Source organism: Uranotaenia lowii, chromosome 3, assembly GCF_029784155.1.
Source record: "Uranotaenia lowii strain MFRU-FL chromosome 3, ASM2978415v1, whole genome shotgun sequence".
In the NCBI taxonomy this organism is placed as follows: domain Eukaryota; kingdom Metazoa; phylum Arthropoda; class Insecta; order Diptera; family Culicidae; genus Uranotaenia; species Uranotaenia lowii.
Genome location: NC_073693.1, coordinates 137,295,748 through 137,314,007, shown reverse-complemented (window position 1 = coordinate 137,314,007; position 18,260 = coordinate 137,295,748). Strand labels below are relative to the sequence as shown.

General features: G+C 35.1%; 1 protein-coding gene across 1 annotated transcript in view; it reads left to right on the top strand.

The window, feature by feature from the left end:
• The window catches only part of LOC129758633 (ankyrin-3), a 49,471-nt gene extending 33,147 nt beyond the window's left edge, over positions 1-16,324 (top strand). Inside the window, exons 3-9 of the mRNA XM_055756182.1 lie at positions 5,750-5,913; positions 5,987-6,102; positions 6,167-6,532; positions 6,612-6,765; positions 6,835-7,013; positions 7,085-7,188; positions 14,715-16,324. Coding sequence (XP_055612157.1) covers positions 5,750-5,913; positions 5,987-6,102; positions 6,167-6,532; positions 6,612-6,765; positions 6,835-7,013; positions 7,085-7,188; positions 14,715-15,623 — 1,992 coding nt within the window. The 3' untranslated portion in view covers positions 15,624-16,324. The remainder of the gene's footprint in view (positions 1-5,749; positions 5,914-5,986; positions 6,103-6,166; positions 6,533-6,611; positions 6,766-6,834; positions 7,014-7,084; positions 7,189-14,714) is intronic.
• Positions 16,325-18,260: the final 1,936 nt, after the last annotated feature.

Here is an 18,260-nt window from a genome sequence, read left to right as displayed (position 1 = left end):
CTAGCGCCCTTTGATGACACCGGCTTTGTAGTTCCTCATTCGAGAACCAGTTGCCAGGCCACCAAGCGCGGATGGTGTTCCGCAAGCAGCGTCGTTTTCGCGTCGTCACCGCGTATGTGCACCAAGTTTCGCACCCGTACAGCAATACGGATTTGACGTTTGAGTTGAAGATTCGGATTTTCGTTCGTAGAGAGATCTGGCGTGACCGCCAGATGTTTCGGAGATTCGAAATGCGAAACGGGCCTTTCTGATCCGGGTTTTGATGTCTTTTCTGGTACCACCATCAGGCGTTATCTGGCTACCAAGATACTGAAAGCACACCACTTTCTCAACTTGTTGCCCAGCTACCATGAAACTGGAGTGGTTTCCTGTGTTGATCTCCATCGACTTGGTCTATCCAACATTGACTTTGAGACCTGCTGCCTTGAAGCTTTCGGTGAGGTCGTCGAGTTTGCTCTGCATGTCCGGTTGTGTTTGGACGAGCAAAACAATGTTTTCATGGTTAAGTCGGTCGAATGCTTTTTCAAAATCTACGAACACCAGCAGAAGAGAGTCCTGAAATTCGTTGATTTGTTCCAGTATGATTCTTAGTGTTGTGATGTGATCCACACATGATCGGAAATCCAGCTTGTTGCCGTCGGAGTGTAGCGTCGATTTTCATCTGGATCCTGTCCAGGATCACTTTGCAGAGGACTTTGAGGGTTGTGCAGATCAACACAGTTTAAAATGTATCCTTCTTCGGTAAATTATGATTATTATTGCAAATTTTCTCCTTTATTTTTATTACTTAGTAAGAATATTAATTGTTTGAAAATAATAATCTTTTTAAAAAAAAATTAAAATGGTTGGCTTCAACATTTTTTGAATTGTTGTTTGAATTGAAAGCCTCGTATAGAATGTATTTTAAGGTTTAAGTTTAAAAAAAAAACAAATTTTGAATAATTTTTGACCATGTTGAACCGGAACGAATATTCTTGAAATTATAGCTTTGTAGGCTATAAATTGTAGCTTTTTTAAGTGAATGCACCGTCTGCTTCTCGTAGAAAGAATAATGTAGGATCAATTTGCAAATTTTAAAAACCCTAAACCTGATTTGAGCCCCTTAAAATATTTTGTTTAAATTCGACGCAAATTGAAAACGGAGAAGGACAAACTAAATATTTTGAAATGTTCCGTTCAGTGAATTATGAACTTTTTTTTTTAATTATTCAAATTATTCATTATTTCTTCACCCACAAATCAGACTACTTTAAAAATGAACTTCCTTGGAAGTGGAATAATCGGTAGAATTCATAAAAAAGTGAAAAGAAGGTAATCCAAAAATGAACTTCCTTGGAGGTAGAATAATCGGTAAAATTCATAAAAAAGTGAAAAGAAGGTAATTTAAATTGAATTTTTCCTAACATTTTTTTCCAATTTGTTGTTGTTTCACATGATTTTCCTATGAACTTCATAAAAATTGTGGCACCGAAAACCGTCACAGAATTTTAGGTTCAAATTGCAGAACTCGAGATTTTTTTTTTTATCAAAAACATAGAATTTTTTTTCGACAACCTTGTCCTGAACGCCCATGCAAAACAAATTCGCTGAAAATCGCTATTTCTCTCTTGATTCTCAACCGATCTGTGCAAAATTTAACTCAAGAACTCAAATATGATTCACAGACAATATTCAGGTCAATCGCTCATTTTTACGTTATTCGAAGTTCAAAAAAAAAAAAAAAATCCAAAAAATATGCTTTGGAAAAAAGGCTGCACATTAGCTAAATGACTGTTGCTGTCAATATTTGTCAATGATATTTGAGTTACGTTTTAAGGTTACCAAAATAATAAATTTTGAGTGTCAAATTGACACTTAACCAATTGAGGTCCAGGGTGTCTAGCGAACCGGGAATACCGGGAAAAACTTTGGAATTTCAATGCGTTACCGGAAACCCGAAAAAAAAACCGGGAATTTCAGCACCTCACCGGGAAAATGGTCATGTTTGAAATTTTTTCGTGGATTTTCAAAATTATTTTAAAATTAATTTTGAAATGTAAGAGTAGTTTTTGATAGTCTCGACATTGCACACCACACCGCTTTTCGATGAAATCTCTTTAAAAGCCTCATTTTGCCCGATTTCCCCTACGTTTTTCAAGTGTACCGATATAATTCCCGTTGTAGCAATCCACATCGCTAAAAACAATCAAACCAAATATTCCAATTTATGTAAAAATGTTGTCTAAATCTATTGGTGTAGACCAAGTTATTATATATTGACCCAAAAGGCTCATTTTGCTCAATTTCCCCTAGAATAAAAAAAAAATTGATTAAATGGAGTAAAACAGAATTAATTGCAGCTGTGAACCTCCTAGAATGACCCTTTTTGTAGATCTATTCTTAATCAATCTAGTGGTACCTTTTTTTCAAAATTCAAACGGTTATAATAGCCTCTATTGCCCCATCTTCCCCTAAATTCATAAAATGTTTTATTTTATTAGATTTAACAATATGTAACAAACGAGCATGTAATAAAATAAGTTAAAAAATGATAGAATCTGGTGCCTTACTATCTGCTGAATAAAATGATGAACACCGCTTAGCGATCAGCCAAGGAGAAAAACCTCAATTGCCCTGATTTCCCCTAAGTTTATGCGATATTATCAAAAAAAATTATGTACCAAACGAGCATGTGATGAATCAAGTTAAAAAAATATTAGATCTGGTACTTAATTTTCTACTGGCTCGAATGATGTACACCGCTTAGCGATTGGTTATCGATAAAAGCCTCTATCACCCCGATTTCCCCTAATTTTATGCAATATTATCGAATCTATGTAACTAACGAGCACGCAATAAAATAAGTTAAATAAAGTGATTCAATCTGGTGCCTTACTATCTGTTGAATAAAATGATGGATTGGTAAAGCACGTGCTTCCCAATCGGACATAAAGTCTAGACCGCATGGCTCTGGTGACTTTACTTCGCTATTACTTCTCCCAGCCATTCAGCTGATGTGGGACAAAGGGTCTAGAACGCACCTTTGAAGCTTTCCATAAAATATGCTCTTGGTTCATTTTCAACATCTGTAAAATTTTCTCCTACTAAGCATCTGCTTTATCTATCCGTCATTTAATTTTCAATCTGTAATTCTTCTATCAAGAATTTTCGTCGTGACGTTCACCGCAATGCCATTAAAACTAGCATAAAATAAAATGTTGCAAATTTCATAATGAAACTATAATCGCCAAAACTAAACAACTTTGGTAATTCAATGATACCAATTTTGTACAATTTGATTTGGTTTCTGAAAGATATATATTTAAAGTGTCGAATTTCTGTATTTTTCGTGTCTGATTTTTTCGCGATCTTTAATGTGTTACCTACCAACTCTATAACCTTTTATTTATGTTATCTAGTTTCCGATCACCAGTTTTAGTTTTCGACGTCATATACATGTTTTATAAACTTATTATCACCAGAAAAATATATATTGTTTTTAATGTTGTTGTTTTTGTGTGTTTCGTTGGAATTGGCCTGAGGAACGAAGCCTCATATCGCAAGGGTTTTGTTTTTCATTTTCCAACGTTAAACTTTTGCTCAAAGTTTCTTACGCTGGAATATACGTCTTATGTAAAAATTGTGTCGGAAACAAGCTCTCATCAAAATTTAAGATCTTTACCCTGAACAAAATAATATCTTAAGAATACGGTACACCTCAGGTGAAAATGAAAAAGAAAAATCTTATTTCGACAATTACTCAAAAAATCGACATAAGTTGGCTGTAGCATGGTGGAATCGATGGGGAATAGTTAAAAGATGAATTTAGAACTGGTTTCGGTGTTCAAAACCTCTTCAAAATGTTTTAATTTCGATTCCCCCGGTTTTCACCGCGGAAATTTCCTCATATTGTGGGAATCGAAATTCAAACATTTTTAATAAGTTTCAAACTCTGAGACTGGTTCAAAATTTAGGTTTCAACTATTCCCCATTGATTCCGTCATGTTACAAAGCCAGCATGTGTCGTGTTTTCGAGTTGTTCATAAAATAAGACTTTTCATTACCATTTTCACCTAGGATGTACCTTAACGATTAAAATTTAGCCCTGTCTTATTCACGATTTTCTATATTTTCACGAATCCTAAGTTCAAATGACTAGGGCACTACTAAAGTTATTCATGTTTTGTATAATAAAATCAATTTTTTCTTAAACATGTGTTTAGATTTTTAAAAAAAAATATAACTGCACTTTTAAAATGACTATTTTTTTCTGCTAACTGGTGATTTCAAGTTTTGTAAGATAAATCCCTATTCCAGTAGATCAGCTGATTTTTTATTATTTTTTTACAACTCTATACAAATTCAAAAGATCCACATTATAATTTCAAGATCAAGTTAACCGGACTTGTTTTTCCAAAATTGTTGAAATTGTAGGGGAAAAGTTCATATAACGCCCCATGTGGCTAATACGCGCCACCCTTGTTTTGAAGAATCAGTAACACTTTAAGCCTGCAAAATATTACCAATTGGTTTTAAATGCTGTGATTGGTCATGGCAAGTATGAATTTTTCCTTAAGATGCTCCTGTGTCGTAATAATTTCACAATTTAAGTTTTTCTTCATTTCGATCTAAATTTTAAAACACTTTCAATAAGGTGTCACCAAGCAGAGAAAAACGAATAAGACAATATTTTCTGACACATCGATAGAGGAGAATCTAAACTATAATTTTATGCTAAAAAATCATACTGAACTCGCTATGGTATGCTTTTTATGGGTATGTTCTATCACGGCCCATGCGCTCGTTATAACGCGCCAATCGAAGTAGGCTGAAAATAGCATTTATTTTTCAAAAAGGCCAATTTTTATTGAAAATGAACAAAAAGTCTAAAACCATATTTTGAGCGTGAATTCAGCCCAAAAAATGTACGTTTATTTTTTTTTTTTTATTTTGATTAGTCCATTTTGATTTTCTTTTCATTCAAAGTGTCTGTAAGTATTGGTGTGTTTTCGGTCTTCGGCTGCTTTCGGGTGTGTTCGGCTGCTAGGCGCATATTGAATACACAGCGGCGCGTATTTTCAACACAGTTTTGTTCTGTGGCTTTGAATATGGTTTTAAAAAATCAAGTTTTTGAAGCAACTACAGCAATTTGAGTAATAAAAAATCATAGGCATTTGTAGAAAACACTTTTCTTCAACGATTTCACCCATTTTTAACACAATTTGTACGTGGAATGCATAGAAAATCAGCGATTCGCTTAGGTGGCGCATAATAGGGCATGTTCCCCTAACCCATTTCGTTGGATTTGTTTCAAAAATTTATAACACCTGTCACCACGAATTAAAAGACATCAAAGTAAATGTCATGATTTCTTGCCGATTAACAAGTTTTGGAAAATAATTTTTAAACATTTTCGGGCCTTACATTGATTTTTTTCACTATAATTTTACATTAAAAAAAGAGTATAATAAATACCGGGAAAATCATCTTTTTCAACCGGGAAAAACTTTGGAATTTCAAAATGAAAAAACGCTAGCAACCCCGGAAGTCGTAACTGGCACCTAGAACGAGTAAATAATCTGAAACTGATGAGGTTTAGCAAAACGATGCTTGTGCTCAAAACTTTGAGTCGAAAAGTATATTTTCACTTATTCATTTTACTTCACGAAAAACTTATTGATAATACATATATACCTAAATGATTATAGGGTCGAAAAAATAAAAGCCACTGTTAAGTTTCTGAATATGTACTTTTCTTCTGATCTTTCAGTACGAAAACATCCTTGCCATTCACGACGAAACCGGCTACAACCTGCTTCAGAAAAGCGTGGGCCTGAACCACATCGAACTGGCACGGTGGTTGCTGCAGCGCCATCGACCGGATGTGAACAGAAGTTCCTGCTCGCTGCCACTGCACATTGCCTGCCTCAAGGGGTAAGTCCATAAATGAACCGGAAGTCTGGATAATTGATACTATTTAAAAAAAAAACTCATTTTGCTTCCACAGCTACGAGGAATGTGTGGAACTTTTGCTGAAGCATGGCGCCAGAATCGATACCGAAGCGAGAATGTGCTTTCCAGGTGCTCACTCCCACAACTGCGAGGAAAGTGGGAAATATAAAAGTATGTTAATTTTTAGAATTTTTTTGTAAGCAGATTGAACTTATGTTGGCGTTTACACTTTTAGATCAAAGTGATGACGTGGGCGTTTGTGAGCGACCAAACACCACCAAATTGCAAAATGCCGTCTGTTACGCCATCGACGGGGATCAGATCAATGTGTTGAACATTTTGGCTCAAAAGATGGAAGAACCATGGATGCCGTTCCGGGTGCGAAAACCTTTGCTGCACATTGCCTGCGAACGAGGAGCTTGGAAATGTGTTCAGCATCTAGTGCAAACTCGGTCGGACGAGATCAATCTGATCAAGGATGAGTACTATCCCATACATCAGGCTGTGCTACACGATGGACGATTCCTGGAGCTGCTGATACAGCATGGAGCCATCACAACCGTTAGGACATGTACCCAGCAAATGACGTTGCTGCATGTCGGTAAGTTGTTTCGCTAATGTTCGGTTATATATATTTTTTAAATGTATTGATGGTGAAAATCTTTCATTCTTTATTCAAGTTATTCTGGCGGCAAGAAAATCTGCCGAAGATACTCTTAACACCATCAGAATACTGTTGGAGCGAGGATGCAAAGAACTGATCAACAGTCCTGATTCTCTCGGCAATACCCCACTGCACGCAATCATTGTCCGATACGCCCTAGAGGAAGCGAGGTAAGTACAGAGAAATCCCAAGTCCCTTTTACTCCTGTTATCACTAAGATTTGTTTTCCCATTATTCAGATACGGCTACGACAAATGGAACAAATGGGACGTACTGCACCTGGTGCGGTTCATGCTGCAGAATGGTGCCAAAAGCTCAATCAATCAGGCCGGCAACAGTGCGTTGGCCTGCGTGTTTCGCCATATACGGGACTGGGAGGTGTGCTATGAGCTGCTGAATATGCTGATCAAGGAAGGAGGTAGAATTTCCAAAAAACAACACGTTTCTACATGATTTCAGACTTGTTAGCTATTATTTTTGTACTTCTAGGTGATCCTAACATAGTTGGTCGGGATGGTTCTGTACCAATTATGGTTTGCCTTGTTCCACTGATCAACAAAGATCCGCTGCATCATTTTACGCATTCCATGAAGGTAAATCAGTGTAGTCGTTTTTTATCAATATTCAGAGAGGTCTCTCAACTGGAAAGTCTCTTGGAATTGAGAATGAAAATTAATAGGGGAAAATTGTACAAGGCGCACCAGTTAAGCATAATCGCTATTTACAGCGATACCAATCATCTAAGAACCAAATTGAAAGTTTTCGACGATTCAAGGATCAGATTTACGTATTATCATCTAGAAAAAATATGATAAAAACACGATTTTGATGATATTTTTGTAGAAAACTTAAACAGCCAGAAAACAAACCGCGGGGTAGAACGCCAAAACTAGTGGACAGAACGCACCATACCGAAAGGGTGATAAGAAATGAAATAATGATTATACGGATTGTAATGATTGAAACACAAAAAGTTTGATTACATGTTCATCGTATTTTTGCAAACTAATCATACTTTAGCAAAAATAATTTACTATTGCTTAACTTTTTTTTATTTCGCTTTTCAAAATACATTTTTTTTTTATAGCCTTATAGGTAAAACGCCTTCAGGTAGGCAACGAAATTCATTTTCTTGACTGATATCACGGCAAACATGGCGGCAGATAATTTTTTTGTGTCGAATATTGGTGCACCTTTTTAATTCTAACAAGTACGAAATTTGTTACAATTATGCATGGATATCGTAATTTGGGAATCAGCAAATAAAATGAATGGCATTTTGTTTTGATATTTGGGGTTTCTCAAAAGTTAACAGCATTCAAAATTTGAGTCTAAAACACGTTGTCTTGTGGGCATTCTGCCCCAATTTTGATATGATTGATTTTAGTTAAAATTTGAATAAAGTTAGTAAAATACAACAAAATACTTATAGTCTTCTGAAAGTGTATGCGAGTGGAAAAACGATAAGCTGTAATTTCATAAGATTTCCCAGGCCAGTTTACCATAAAATCTTAAATGTTAACCATGAAAAATAATAGGTTTCACGCTGATTGCATTCATCCTAAAGCCATTATTGTGAACTTTTCATCTAATAAATGATGAAAAAGCTTGTTTGCTACAATATGAATGAAGAAAAACATAATTTGAAGCCATAGATAAGTGTATTTTTGATAAAGAATGACATGGGCCATCTTACCCCGCTGGTGCGTCTTGTACAGTTCTCCCCTAATATACTGCTTGGGGAGATTTTTCCCCCAACTTTAATCTGGAAGATCGAAAAGGTCCCTAGAACCAGGATAAGTTTGAAAATTTGCCATGAACGTAGTTGTGGTGGCAAATGAATTGTGTCGTTTGCCGTCCAACAGATAAAAAAGTAATACCGTATACACCATGTAGTGTGTTTTAAATTTCTCAACTTAGAAGTTAATAAAAGATTTACAATGTGTTTTCCGCTTCGATGTGTGCTTTAAGAATCTCTGCTAATTCGTCTTTGGATAAGGATGTCCGTGTTAACGAAATTCACTAAAGCACTTCTTACTTTTTCTAAAATTTACTTTAGAATTTTGAATAGGGTCACCAGAATCACCCAGCAATAGAAGGACAATTAGTCGGTTAGAGTTAGGTTGTAAGAATTTTTACAGCACGTATCCGGACCGTACATTCAATTTAAAAATTGTCGACCAAAATCCGGGCAATATCCAGGCAAATCAAATAAATCCGGGCAAATTCTGGGCTTTTTCAATGATATCCAGACAACCGGCCTAGGCCGAACTTTTTGAAATTTTGTATTAAATATCCGGGCAATCTACCGACATAGGGTTAGGGTCATATAGACTTGAATTATTGTTTTGGTTATAAAATTAAAACTAATGAACCGATTTTCATAAACTATACCATTTTGAAGTCGTCAAAGTGTCTACAGATACGAATTTGGGTTTTGATTTTAATGGTCTTCAGAAATTGACCTTAAGGCCAAAAAGTCCTTAAAAATGGGTGTTTTGCATCAAAATAACATATTTTGCTGAGGCCGTATTGAAAAACTTTTGATTGATATGAATTCAGAAAGGTTACAATCTCACATTGAAATAATAAGAGTTCTTGGTTTTACAGACCAAAGCTAGTTGTTTAATAGTTCATTTAGAAAATTTCCAATGATTTTATAATTATAATTTTATGAGAATCAAGGAATTTTGATTGAAAAAAATGCTTTCTGTTTAATAGGGTGACCGATTTGAATGTTGAATCATAGAATTTCAACATATTGAGGACCAAATGGTAGGTGTATTCAATTTTTGCTTCACGCTTTTCGTTACACTTCGCACAAATATTCTAAAACTTTAAATTTATTTATCAAATAGTATTATAAAAAATGAAAACGACCCTTTGATTAGCTCAAGAATATCATTTCTGCCTATTTGGTCCATTTTATGTCGAATTCAGGCACGGCGTACTCCGAAAACCTCTCATTCTTTGTTTTTTTGCAGTTCTAAATGTGATAAAAAATCGTTAAAAGAAAATATAATTACGTACTGTTTTATTGATTATGATGGTTTTTACAAAATAAATCATCAGCCCAGTTTAATGAATATTAACTGATTATTCAGTAAACAAAACAATAGTTTCCAATAAAAAAAAAGTTACTAATTTTTCAGTTTTTCATAAATTTCCATTTAGGACGTATGACCTGGATAGCCAAACCGTGGCATGCGACTGTATTTTTGTGGCTCCCGAAGCTTTTTTCGGAATCGCCATGTTCCAGAAAAAAATCGACCAAATGTACCCAAATCTACACAAACAAAATTCGATCAAAAAAGCTCCGATTGGTTTTTGGTTACTTCATACCATTGCAATGGTATACCAATGCTTTAGTATTGAAAATGGTTGTAGGAGCGAGCTTTCAGTCATATTATAGTTTTCATTTTGAGGCGTTTGGAAGGCCTCAGGAAGACAGTAAGATCATATTAAGCTAAGGATTTGAAAACGGTTAAAAAATCACCGAGTCACATTCAGATCGTAATATAAATTATATTTTTACAGAAAAACTCCCATACTACATTCTCAATGTGAAACACAACACAAATTATAAAAGCTTTCTAGCATTTTGTTTTTCAAAAATAATTTGAAAAAAGGATTTTGAAAGTATGATATGAATTCTCTAACTTTAAAAGCGGTGTGAGAAATGTTAAAAGTGACATAGCTGAAACACAAAATTCTATTTTTAAAATTCGTTTACCCATAGAAATTTTTCAACTTTTGCAAATTAGTTCAAAATACCAAAACTAAATTTTGTAAATCTTCGAATTTTTTTGTTTATTATGTTAAACTTCAATAAAAAAAGTATATTTATGAAAATTAAACTGCTGTTCCAAACAATCCCATGTGACTTTTGATTCATTTTCACTTTCTTGCTGGAAACGGTCTCTTTTGGTGTTAACTTTCGAGTATACTTTGTTCTGAACTTTTACGGAATTTTCATCAAGGTGGTTGTCTCTATGTTGATATTTCTACACTAGAGAAAATTCTATGAAAAATGCAAATTTATTCACCGAAAAGAATACTAAAATAGAGGCTGGAGAAGGAGCGAATATCCTTGATGATTTACTTAGAGGAATTTTCATCAACACTTTTCGGTAAGCACTACTTACAAGATTGATACTCTACCACACATTTTTATAAACAAAGAGGAACGTATTTCTCAAATAACTTCAGCGTGATTGTTTCTGAAAAATAGAAACTACATATACGAGCTTTTAAAATGGTAGAAAAAGTGTAGCCGTGTTACAGTTTTTCGTAGAACTAGCATCGGTATGCGTTCTGATTCTACGCAATGTATCACACGACGCATGTTCGGCTCTAATTTTCCGTTTGTTGTAGGAAATGTAATTTCTTTGGAAGAAAACATTTTAAAATGATTAACTTGAACTGTTCACTACGAAAAAGCTTCCGGTGAATTTTTAGTTTGAGAGAAGAAAAGGAAACACAGCTGAAACTTCAATCGCGTTTTTCTCGTTTGCACGTTTCTTCACATGGGACAATTTCGCTTGGAACGGCATTAATCCAATTCAAATAACTCAGTGTTGACAACCTGTTCTGTGTTTGGGTTTATAAATCATTAAAAACTAAAAAGTTAGTAAAATTGATCTAGATTTAAAATAGAACTTGTTTGGTATTGGAAAATGTTTATTTGTAAAAGATGTCCTGTCTTTAGGAAGTTTTCTCCCTACTATTAAAATCTAAATTTGATATTATGAAATATTTTAAAGAACTTCGACTGAAATTTTAACCGTTTTGGTTATGTAAGAAATAACAAAAGGAGATCCTGACTTCTAAAATCTATTGAATGTGACTCATGTTTTGACTTACATACGTTAAGAAAAATAATCTTTTGAATAGTTAAACTATTTTTATCTATAGAGTGTTTTTTTTTTCTCGAATATCTACCCATATTTATGAAGAACAGTGTAATTTAAAATTTTGAAAACGGGGCGGTGATTTTTATTTTTAATTTGGTGACCATCAAATCGTTTTAATGTCCATTTTAGTAGCACTACTCTACATTTATGAGGTGAGGAGGTTTTAAAATCCCTTGAAAAGAATAAAAAACTGTTTGACGTATAGAATTCGCGAAATTTATTTCAGCGTGTATTGCGGTTTATATTAAATGTTAATTGTTTGAATCGGAACTCACAACAAGTAATAAAAATTACTGAATCTATACTTGAGGAAATCCAGACATATGCAGATTTTTTCTATATATATTTCAGAACGAGGTAATAGATTTGAACATTTTATTTTATCAGACAAAATTATTCAAACATTTTATCATCAATATTAGCAATTAAAAAACCTTCAATGTAAGGTATCAAATCAAAATCAGATTTAAAATCAAGATTGAGAATTTTCACTGAAAATTTAGGTTAATTAGTCAGATTTCAAATTGAAAATTATGATTGAGAATTTAGATTTTGTATCCCGTTGTGAACTTTCACTAAGAATGCAGATTGTGAATACAGATTCATCATGATTAGTAAAGAATTCATCTAAAATACTCTAATCGAGAACATTAAATTTAAATTCTGATTTGGAATGCTTGTTATAAATCCAGATTGAATATTAAAATTGTAAATTGTTCTCAAAAATCTAAAGTGAGAATACAGTTATAGAATCAAAAATTAGGAATTTAATTTCAGGATTCAAACTGAAAATATGTTGATTAAGAATTCAGATAGAACATTTTGATTAAAAAATCAGATTGCAAATTCTGATAAAAAATTGTGTTTGAGAATTCTCATAAAGAATTCAGATTGAGAACTCTGATACAGAAATTAAATTGAAATTTCTGATGAAGAATTATGATTGAAAATTCTGATAAGGAATTCAGATTGAGAATTCTTATAAAGTGTTCAGATTGAGAATTCTTATAAATAATTCAGATTGAGAATTCTTATAACGAATTCAGATTGAGAATGCTGATAATGAATCCAGATTGATTCTGACAAAGAATTAATAATTGAAAATTCTGATCAATAATTACTTTTGAGAATTCTGATAATGATTTCAGATTGAGAATTCTAAAAAAAATCAGGTTGAGAATCCCGATAAAGAATTCAGATTGTGAATCCCGATAAAGAATTCAGATTGAGAATTCAGATTGAGAATTCTTATAAAAAAAAACAGGTTGAGAATCTCGATAAACAATTCAGATTGAGAATTCGGATAATGAATTCCGATTGAGTGTTCTGATAAAATTCAGAAAGTTTAACATTCGAACAAACATTGTTTTCAGTAGACTCATCAAACAACCTTGTCCTGGTTATGAAAAAAATTTAAAAATTTCGAAAAACAAAATTAGAAAAAAGGGTTTTGATCGTTAAAAACATATTTGCCATAAAATTGAACAATATCCGTGTTAGAATCCTTCAATCAAAAAAATATTTTAAACGCCACTTGACCTTCTTATTGACTATAGATTACCTATTTTACTCTACCGACTACCTATTTTACAATCTAATCGGTTTATCTTCTGCAACACTTTCTGAGGAATCAAACGAAGGCTATTAGAGCCATAATACGCTTCGAAAAAAGAAAATGTGGCTGTTTTCTCCATTTTCGCCTATTTTCTCAAATAACTAGCAATTATGAATATTCAATCTGAACCAGGAAGAGCTAAAGCATGGACGCATGGACAAATCTGGACGCATTAAAACGGGTCTATCTCGGAGCTATGTAAACGAAAAAAAAATGTTTTGAACTTGAAATGTAGGGTTTTTATTTCACTTTAAAGGAAAAATAATAAAAAAATTATTCCGATGTTGTTTTGATGAATTTTCGAACTTTTCGTTGAGTATCACTCATTATAGTTTGAACACCCTATTCGCTGACCTCAGCGGCCATTTTGTTCCACAATCTCTTCATCTCTGTTGCATCCCGAGTCGTCCTACCATTCTTCTTCATCTTCTGCTTGACAATTGCCCAAAATTTTTCGATAGAGCGGAATTGAGGACAGTTTGGTGGGTTGATGTCCTTTTCGACAAAATCCACCCGTTGGCCCAATACCACTGTAGCACCTCCTAGCTGTAGTGGCAGCTTGCCAAATCTGGCGAAAACTTAACTAGTGCTTTGTGAGATCTAATGTACGAAAAAAAGTTTTTCAGGCATTCCTCCTTGTAAATTTCGGAGTCCATGGTCTTGTTTTTCACAAAAACCGGAATTTTTCGTCCGCAGCTGCAAATACCTTGCCAGATCAAACACTTTCTTGCAAACTTATCAGCAAAAACGAATTTTAAGTTGCCGGGGACATCACCATGACCAGTGCAGTGCACCACTGCAGTGGCTTTACATAATTTTTGGCCAGAAAGCTGCCCAAAATCCATCTTCACGTACGTTTCGTCATCCATGAGGATGCATCCGTCGAACTTCGTTGGAATCTTCTTGTATAACTTGCGGGCACGTCCTTTGGCTACTAAATTCTGCTTCAATGTCCGGTTTGGTTGTTTACTGGTCTGATAGGATCGTATTCCTTCGCGTAGACGAATTCTGCTGACGGTGCACCGGTCGGCGTTGATTTTCTTGGCAATGTCATAGTCCGACTACCCTGTGTTTTCCTTGATCGTTCTCAACACCTTCAAATGCAGTTTCTGAACCTTAATTCCACCAAAATTTATTTTCATCTCGCGGCTTCCATCACGTGTAACTTTTTCGAAACAAAACGAATCGTAATGAAATTTTCAGCACTGGTAGAAAAAACATTCCTCTACAAAGTGCTGCCAAAACATTCCAGATCCGACAACTAGGAGCACTATGGTAAAATAAATAGTGCGTCCAGATTTGTAGTGATCCATGCTTTATGTGATATTTTTTCTAAAGAAAAGCATCGAAAAAAGAATACAAGACTGTTTTTACACCATATTCCCCTATGTACAAAAATCCTAAATAATCTTTTTCGACTCACACAAGACGCGCGAAATGGTATCAATTTACAAGTTTAAAATTATTTTTTCCGTTATTAAGTTTAATGAGATTAAATAACTCCTGTAAATAACAGTGCAGTTATGACTATTTAAGCTAGAATATAGGCTATCATGCGATAACACTCCGTCACGTTCTTCCCATTTTCTAGGTGTGCTATCTGAACTGCATCCGGATATTGCTGCAGAACGGTGCCAATCCGAACTGTTCGTACCGCTCGAATCTCACGCCGTTGCACGTGCTGATTTTCACGGTGTCGGAGAATTTTACCCTCAACTGTGATACGCAAAAGCGCGCCAATTTCGACTTCATCAAGAACATTCTAATTCTGCTGCTGCAGTACGGGCTGGACTGTAACATCACGTCCCAGCATATTCTGCAGTCGGTGATCGATATGATCGTCAATGTGCGTACCTGTCCGGATATCCTGTGTGTGTACGAGCTGCTGCTGGTACTGATTCAGTACGGAACTGACCCCAACATTACCCTGAGTAACAAGCTTATGATGAGTGGCAGCAGTAGCCATTCGATAAACTATGTAAACGATTTTATCAACTTTGGAGGGATGCGAGCGGTTGGAAGTGCTGGCGATGGTGCCGGACCCAGCGGAAGTACTGCAGCCGTTGCCTCCACATCGAATGGGACAGGAACTGCGGCCGGTGGAAATGGCAGCGACAATCTACGGAGCTCGTTCCGCAACAACGCCCGAAATTATCTCTTATTCTACTACATCATGCTTATCACGCGGAAAGAGTTCATTCTTCTCGATCGAGACCAAACGTACCAACGCATTATCTATCTATTCTACTATTCTATGAAGCACGAAACACTTTTCAACTGCCTCAAATCTTTGCATAATCTATTCATAGCTCAGGTTCCGAACAAATCTATCGATAATCTGAGGCATCTCATAATAACGCTCTACAAAAAGCCCCGAAGTTTGAAGCAACTCTGTCGGGTGTGTATATATAACAATCTGAACAAAAAACTAGCACCGAGCATAAATCGGCTGAACCTGCCACTTCCCTTGAAAGAGTATGTTCTCAACTTTGAAGGTTAAAATGCCTGCTCACACTCAGTCCAGTCATTCGACTCTTTAAGTCTCTCTGTATGACTATAAATGTCCCGCATTTTCAGTGTTTAGATATTGTGTATATTTAATTAAGAACAAATAAATCTAATTCAAAACAAACGCAAGATAAAAAAACAATCACTTCTGATGCCGAAACAGGACATAGGAATAGGAATATAATCTCAGAATGCATCGATGTAAAAAAAGATGCCAGAACAGGATAGACCAGTTTAGGAATCAATTCTCGTAGGGATAGAAAGCATCGATCTGTTAACTAAAAACGAATGAGTTTCATGCTAAAATAATATTCGGTAAAGTGAAAAAGTACTGGTAAACTTTACTGAGGATTTCTATGTTGAACTCATTGCACAGCCACCAGCCCCTTTACTCTCTTTGTGATTGCATTGTGAACTTTTCTCTTGGGACAAAGAACCATGCATTTGAATGTGTGGTCTGCATTTCGTTTTCCTCCCTCAAAAATATCTTCTTCGATAAGAACCTGGAATCCTACACTCTGTTAGCGAGAATACTGTATTCAGTAACTTCAAAATTTCAACCAGTTGGAATTTGCTCGCAAATGGATTAAAATGAGTCCTGAAACGAATCTTACATTGTCACTTTAGTGTTTGGACTGTAACAATATTGCGAAAGAAACAAACATACCAAAATACAAATTATATTCACTATTACATTTTGAAAATTAATTGCGATGACAGCCTTTCATGTGTTACTATAATCAGCATAGACAGAATATAGAAAATCTAAAACGGTCTTCATCACTTAAAGTTATGAATTCTCCTGGGCCTAAAAAATCTGTAGCAGATCAGCACTCACATTCACTTGACGCCAGCTGAGTTTGTTGTCTACACCCTGTATTTCTGCGTCTACACTTCGTTCGCATAAGCTTCTATGCCTGTATCTTCCCTACTGGTGTTTCGGTTTTGAAACGAGTGATTCTCTGCTAATCTTATCCAGATTCTTAACTTATTCATAGCTCCTACCAAATTTCAATTTCAAATTGGTTTTAATGACATTCAAGATTAGATCCTATATTGGATATTCTGCATCCAGGGCACAAAGCTTGTGTGGTCTAGAAATATCATTTATTTGAATACATGTGCAGTGCATCATGTTTTGACTACTCACGCTTTCAACAACTCGGTCGGAATATCTGATCCAGAAACCAAATTTTTCTTTCGAACCACCATCCGACGATATCTGGCTATTAACTGCCTGATAGCTATATCGCCAGAAATTCTTTCCTACGACCTTTGTATATTCCTTCTATCGGCTGCAAATATCTCCGATTACGCACTTTTAACTGTAATGTCGCTCCAAACCCATGTCAGCATGGTTGGCATTTCTCTTCAATTTGGCTTGTTCAGTGAAAGAGAGTGCAATTTTTTTTTCTGTTTCTCTGAGCTGTGCAGAGAGAGATAAATCGCACTGCTAACATGAGTGAGATTGTTTACACACAAGAGTGAGCGACATCATTCACCACTGATGATGAAGAGAATTCCCTTCTCCGTGATTTCAAAGTAGTCGATGATTCCTTTGAATTTAGCCAAAGTATTCTCCTTCTCCGGAGAAATTCTATTGCACATTGTGTAGAGGAGAAATCTAAGAACAAACAAAATTTTATTGTAGACGAGAAAGTAGCCCTGCTTCGAATGCTTCCTTGGACATTCATTTTATGACGAAAAAAATCAAAACATCAATGGCCATATTTACAACAAGTACAGCTTTATCTAGTAAAACAGATTTTCGGATTTTTTATTGGTAAGATTCTGTAATTACACCCCTAGGGGGGGGGGGGGGGGTAATTATCAGCGTTACGTAATTATCATAGGGGGGTACGTCGAAGCGTTACGATTTGTGACATACGGGGGGGAGGGGGTCAAAAAAGTGCATTTTTTGCGTTACGTAATTTATGGATGCCGCCTATGGAAAATTGATGATATTTTAGATAGGAATGCAACACCAAGGTTCGAAGCAGTATTATATACCAATGATCAGTCAAAATTAAATTCAATAACAATAAACTGGAGACTTACTAGATATTTTTTCGCAAGTTTTAATTTTTTTTCGAAACACATCATCTGATTCAGAATCATATTTAAGGCTTCCAAAAAATCGTTTATGTTTACTTTGACAAAATTTGTTAAAAAAACATGATTTGGGTCTTTTAAATACTGTGGCTGAATTCATAGGAATCATCGACTACTTTGAAATCATGATTGGGACGCAAGATACATATTTCTAAGGACTCTTTATTTTCGTTAGAGTTTGCAAATAGAGTAAGAAAATCTGGTCAAACCCCGGACAATCTGGTAAGCTTAGTATAACATTATTGGGGTTCAAGATTTAGGACTCAATTACTATCAACAAGTGAGAAATTTTTTGAAAAACTGTCGTAGAATTGTGGTCCTGGAATGAGATTTCGAAATTTTGGAGTCGAGATCGTTACACTATTGTTACTCAATGATTGTCGTTGTTAATCAAAGTTTGATTAGAAATTTCAAATTTGGTTTTGCAAAAAAAAATCACTTGGTATTTATGGACCTTCATGGGGGGGGGGGGGGGAGTTAAACCAGGTGTGTATACACACCTAAGCCACTCTGGGCT